The 6354-nt window shown below is 50.9% G+C and overlaps 1 protein-coding gene across 3 annotated transcripts in view; it reads left to right on the top strand.

The window, feature by feature from the left end:
• Positions 1-861: 861 nt before the first annotated feature.
• The window catches only part of PCDH7 (protocadherin 7), a 245517-nt gene continuing 240024 nt past the window's right edge, over positions 862-6354 (top strand). For all 3 annotated transcript variants that reach the window (XM_054164205.1, XM_054164199.1, XM_054164193.1), the window contains exon 1: positions 862-4423. In XM_054164205.1, the coding sequence (XP_054020180.1) occupies positions 1244-4423 (3180 nt within the window). In that variant the 5' untranslated portion in view covers positions 862-1243. The remainder of the gene's footprint in view (positions 4424-6354) is intronic.

Below are 6354 nucleotides of genomic sequence, written 5' to 3'. Positions count from 1 at the left end.
GGTTGTTGCTGGTGGTGGTGTCGGTTTGGTCGCCTCCAAGCAACATTTGCAAAGAGAGGGCAAAAAAGCTTCTGCAGTTCCCGTGTCGTTTGCTTTGTGACTAATGACCTTGCGCAGAGTTGGTAAAAAAAAAGGAAAGGAAAGGAGGAAAAAAAAAAAAGGAGAAAAAAAGAAAGAAAGAAAGAAATCAGCTCCGGAGAAAAGAGCCTGAACATTGTGGGGCGAGCTCAGAAGATGGATTTGGGTGTTTTTTGGCCAGTCGAAAGGGATATTGTGTGGACTGCTCTGTGATACCAGGGGGTTCTCCTATCAACAGTGCAGCTACTGGCATTTTTTGGGGGGTTGATTATTTTTTATTTTACCTTTGTCATTTTTGATACTTTTTGTTTCTTTCTTCTCTTTTCTAGTTTTTAAAGTGCTTTATTTTATCTTTTTTTCTTCTTCTTTTTTTTGTCTTCTTATTTTTCTTTTGTTTTTCTCCCCTCTTTCCTCTTTCTTTTTTTTTTTTTTTCCTTTCTCTTTTCCATTTCACTTTTCATTTTTTAAAATTAATTTATATTTTGCTAAAGAACTACCCATTCCTAAGAGGATTTGGACTTTTCCTGGACACAAGCCCATTTGAATAAAGCGGATCCCACTTTCCCTCCCTCCCCCCCTCCTTCCCCTGCTTGTTGTGTGGAGAGAAAGGGGGGAAGATTCAAGCTTAATGCCTCTGGTTGTGTGCGGAGAAAAGGGGGAGTAATCAAGCTTAGTGCCTAGGTCGTCAGAGGCTGAGAAGGGAGAAAGAAGAGTGTGAATAGTAGTTAACTCTAGAGTGGAAAGAAGACGACCCGGGGGAAGGGGGTGGGGGGGGGAGCGGCTTTGAATCGCTCAGCGCTGCTCCTTCTTTTCCTGCAAACCTTGCAAAGTGATTACAGTAAAACCAGAGAGGAGGAGGAGGAGGAGGTGGAGGAGGAGGAGGAGAAGGGGGAGGAGGAAAAATCCCGTCCTATCTTCCCGAGGTGAATCTTTAAAAAAGCAAAACACACTGTCCCGGGAACTGTGAGCATATCGCGACTGGGAGGCAGTGAAGGAACCGCCAGCAGCAAGGGGGGTTTCTGCCCACCAGCTGCACCAAGCCAGCAGACAATAACTTTCCAGCAAGAGAAGGATTGTAGACGTGATCACCCGGAGTTTATTGGGGGGGCAGGAGAGAGTGAGGAGGAGAAGGTGGGGTTAGGAGGGGTCTTTCGGTGCGAGGAAGATGAGGAAGATGCAGACTCTCTTTGGCTTTGTGCATTGCTGCTGCTGCTTTTTGCTCCTCCTGCCTCCACCGCTTTGGGTCAACCTAGCAGCGGCCAAACAGCTCTTGAGATACCGTCTGGCCGAGGAGGGACCTGCCGATATCCGTATCGGGAATGTGGCTTCTGACTTGGGAATAGTGACTGGCTCTGGGGAGGTGACATTCAGCCTGGAGTCGGGTTCTGACTATCTAAAGATCGATAACATGACCGGGGAGCTGAGCACCACGGAGCGGCGCATCGACCGCGAGAAGCTGCCGCAGTGCCAGATGATCTTCGACGAGAATGAGTGTTTCTTGGACTTCGAGGTGTCGGTCATCGGCCCTTCGCAGAGTTGGGTGGACCTCTTTGAAGGTCGGGTCATCATTTTGGACATCAATGACAACACCCCGACTTTCCCATCCCCTGTCCTTACTCTTACCGTGGAGGAGAACCGCCCGGTGGGGACACTCTACCTTCTCCCCACTGCTACCGACAGGGACTTCGGGCGCAACGGCATAGAGCGCTACGAGCTGCTGCAGGAGCCCGGTGGGGACGGTGGTCGGAGAGGGGGAGGCGGTGGTGGAGGAGGAGGGGGAAGCTCGGTGGGCTCGGTGGCCTCGGGGGGCTCTGATAGCAGCAAGAGGCGGGCGGAGGCGGAGGCAGCGGCTCGCAGCAGCGTATTCGAGCTGCAGGTGGCCGATACCTTGGATGGGGAGAAACAACCCCAGCTGATCGTTAAAGGCCCCTTGGACCGGGAGCAACGGGACTCCTACGAGCTCAGCCTGCGAGTACGGGACGGTGGAGAGCCTGCCCGCTCCTCCCAGGCTATCCTGAGGGTGCTGATCACCGACGTGAATGACAACAGCCCCCGCTTCGAGAAGAGCATCTACGAGGCAGACTTGGCAGAAAACAGCAGCCCTGGCACCCCCATCTTGCAGCTTCGAGCCACCGATCTGGACGTCGGAGTGAACGGTCAGATCGAGTATGTCTTTGGAGCAGCCACCGAGTCCGTCAGGCGTCTGCTGCGGCTGGACGAGACCTCGGGCTGGCTCAGTGTCTTGCACCGTATCGACCGGGAAGAGGTGAATCAGCTTCGCTTCACCGTCATGGCTCGAGACCGGGGCCAGCCCCCTAAAACAGACAAGGCCACGGTGGTGTTGAACATCCGTGATGAGAATGACAATGTGCCCACCATTGACATCCGGAAAATTGGGCGCATCCCACTGCGGGATGGAGTGGCCAGCGTGGCCGAGGATGTGCTGGTGGACACCCCCATCGCCCTGGTGCAGGTGTCAGACCGGGACCAAGGGGAAAATGGTGTGGTGACCTGCACTGTGGTGGGGGATGTTCCCTTCCAGCTCAAGCCTGCCAGCGAGGGTGAAGGGGAGCCCCAGAACAAACGCAAGTATTTCCTCCACACCTCAGCCCCTTTGGACTATGAAGCTGTCCGTGACTACAATGTGGTGATTGTGGCTGTGGACTCAGGCAGCCCTAGCTTGTCCAGCAACAACTCCTTGCTGGTGCGGGTTGGGGATACTAATGATAACCCTCCTATGTTCAGCCAGGCTGTGCTGGAGGTCTCCTTCCCCGAGAACAACTTGCCTGGTGAGAGGGTGGCCACAGTGGTTGCCACAGATGCGGACAGTGGCAAGAATGCCGAGATCACCTACTCCCTGGAGGCCTCACCCCTGTCCTCAGAGGCACCAGGAGGCATCTTCAGCATCGATCCTGACTCTGGGGATGTGTCAGTGCAGGCAGTGCTGGACCGGGAGCAACGTGACACCTACGAGTTCCAGGTGACAGCCCGGGACAAGGGGATCCCCTCGCTGCAGGGCTCCACTACGGTGGTGGTGCGCGTGGCTGACCGCAATGACAACGAGCCCCGCTTCATGCAGGATGTGTTCACTTTCTATGTGAAGGAGAACCTGCAGCCCAACAGCCCCGTGGGCATGGTGACCGTGATGGACTTTGACAAGGGCCGCAATGCCGAGCTCAGCCTGTCGATCCAGCCTGGTGACCATGACCAGGCAGCTGGCATCTTCTCCATTGAGAATGACACAGGAACCATTTTTTCCACTGTCTCCTTCGATCGGGAGCAGCAAACCAGCTACACGTTTAAGGTGAAGGCAGTGGATGGAGGTGAGCCACCACGCTCTGCCACTGCCACCGTGTCTCTCTTTGTGATGGATGAGAACGACAATGCACCCACAGTCACCTTCCCCAGCAACAGCTCCTACACCGTGCTGCCACCCTCCAGCAACATGCGCACCGTGGTGGCCACAGTGGTGGCCACTGATGCCGACACCGGTCTCAACGCTGACCTCAACTACAGCATTGTTGGGGGTAATCCCTTCAAACTCTTTGAAATTGACCCAGCCAGTGGTGTGGTGTCATTGGTGGGCAAGCTGGCCCCCAAGCACTATGGTCTGCACCGCCTTGTGGTGCAGGTGAATGACAGTGGGCAGCCACCACAGTCCACCACCGCCCTGCTCCATGTCTTCGTCAATGAGAGCCTGTCCAATGCCACTGTGGTGGAAAGCCAGGTGGCCCGTAGCCTCCACACACCTCTGGCCCAGGACATTGCTGGTGATCCCAGCTATGAGCTGAGTAAGCAGAGGCTTAGTATAGTCATCGGCGTGGTGGCTGGCATCATGACTGTCATCCTTCTCATCCTGGTGGTCGTCATGGCCCGCTACTGCCGCTCCAAGGGCAAACACGGCTATGAGGCCGGCAAGAAGGACCACGAGGATTTCTTCACTCCACAGCAGCATGACAAGGCCAAGAAGCCCAAGAAGGACAAGAAAGGCAAGAAGGGCAAGCAACCCCTCTACAGCAGCATCGTCACCGTTGAGGCTTCCAAGCCCAATGGACAACGCTACGACAGTGTCAACGAGAAGCTCTCAGACAGCCCTGGTATGGGGAGGTACCGCTCAGTCAATGGTGGTCCAGGTAGCCCTGACCTGGCCAGACACTACAAGTCCAGCTCTCCGCTGCCCACGGTCCAGCTGCATCCTCAGTCTCCCACTGCTGGCAAAAAGCACCAGGCTGTACAGGACCTTCCCCCAGCCAACACCTTTGTGGGCACCGGGGACAACATCTCCATTGGGTCGGATCACTGCTCTGAGTACAGCTGCCAGGCCAGCAGCAAGTACAGCAAGCAGGTAAGAGCCCTGCGTCCTTTCGGGCCCCCAACACACCCTGGTTGAGGTAGAGGAGTGATGCCAGCCTTCCCTCACCTCAGACACAACTGTCAGGTTCCATCTTCCCTTCAGCCTGTTTTTTTCTCCCTGGTTCTCCTCCCCCCCACCCCACAGGCAGGCAGGTGTCCATACCAACACTCACCACACAGGAAGGAGAGTTAGAGATCTTGAATTTTATGATTAGCATAATTTTTAACATTCTCTGCACTTTTCAGACCCATCTGCGGACTTGGTGGCCTGCCCGAGGTAACCAAGATGCCTCTGTCAGCTACCTGTCCTCCATCACACCAATCATGGAGGTTGAGGGGGGTTGTCAGGAACCCCTATAAGGCAAATCCATGTCCTCCTCATAATCCTCTCTTCCCCCTGGTCCCAATTCCCATGGCTGAGGCTTTCCTAGCCTTAGAGATGGTTAGCTCCAGGCTGAGAATTTTCCCATGGGTGGGCAGAGGGTTTTTGGGTGGGGGATGTGTTGCCTGTCTGCAGCTTCCTAAAGCTCTGAGCAAGAGAGGACTTGCAGCTGTGCTAAAGTCTTAAGGGTTGTAACTACCAAATAATTCATTAGGACTCAAACGTTTCAATGATCTCCAAAGCTTCTCTGCAGTCTAGGTTACACCATAAAGGTATACACTCAGTGCAGCACTTGCTCTGAGCACACCTTGCTCAGCAACCTTAGAATCCCACCCCCACTATATTTACATTGCTTCCTGCTTCATCCTGTTCCCCCCTCCCAATAACACTAGAAAATACTAAGCAGTGCTACAGTGGTGGTAAAATAATAAGCATAATAATTTTAATGCTAAATAGTACTAATTTAGGGTTAAATAGTACTAAAATATTATCTAGTAGCATAGAAAATAGAAAGTATAGAAAATAGTAAATATGGTACTACACAGCCCTATAGAAAATACTAAGAAGTGCTACAATACTGGTAAAACACTAAGTAGTGCTACAATATTGTTGAAACACCGAGCAGTGCTACAATACTGTAAAGGAAAATTAACTGTGAGAGCCACTCAATCGTACTCCCTGCTAGCATTTATGCATAGGGTTTTTGAGAAGTGTTGCAGGTTTCTGGAACATCTGATACAGCAGATTTGGGGGATGATCTGTTTCATTAATTTCAGCTTGCAAGTGGTCTGTGTCAAATAAAAAGCACTAAGGAAGAACCAAGATTCCATCTACTCAGGCTTGTTAAGTACATAGTAGGTGGTAGTGGTGGTTTAGTGAAGGCTGTTGTAACAAAGGGATAGTGGAATATGTACAGATTATATCCTACTACTTCCTTGCTGCTGCAATTTATATGAACTGTAAGCTGCCCAAAGAGTGATTTATTTTCAGTATGAAAGCACAAATTGTTTGTTAAGTGCAGGAAGGGCAAAAGATTCCACTACACAAATGACTGTTTTGCTTGATAAAAAAAAAAAAAAAAAAAGCCAAACATTTAAGATCATATTATGGAAATATTGAGTTGCTTGATACTTTTCAGGGGTATATATATATTTTGATCTGCAGTGCGTTAGGTTTCTGAGCAGCAGAAAATGGTTTTGTTACACACTTGCAACAAAGTGCAAGGAGCACAGTGTTGAATTGCTTCATCATTTATCTAGTTTGGGACACCCCCATACTTTCAGTATCTGTAATTTTCAGTATCTGTATTTTCCCTCTGCTAAATGTTTAGTTTGTTGTGAAGGTTAGTTAACCTGGGTGGCCTGCAAACAATATTTTAATGCTTTATCTTTTCATTTTTCAGTATTTGCACCCTTGTAAAGCACACACAAAATTTAAGCCAGGTGTCACAGAAAAAAGTAAAAGCAGAGCTAAATAGTTGACTTTAGAGGGGATACTACCCAGGCACTAAACTTCTGCTCTTGCTTTCTTCCCAGCACTTT

This window comes from Dryobates pubescens, chromosome 1 (assembly GCF_014839835.1).
Source record: "Dryobates pubescens isolate bDryPub1 chromosome 1, bDryPub1.pri, whole genome shotgun sequence".
NCBI classification, from domain to species: domain Eukaryota; kingdom Metazoa; phylum Chordata; class Aves; order Piciformes; family Picidae; genus Dryobates; species Dryobates pubescens.
Note: the sequence above shows the minus strand (reverse complement) of the source record. Positions and strands in the feature narration are given on the sequence as shown.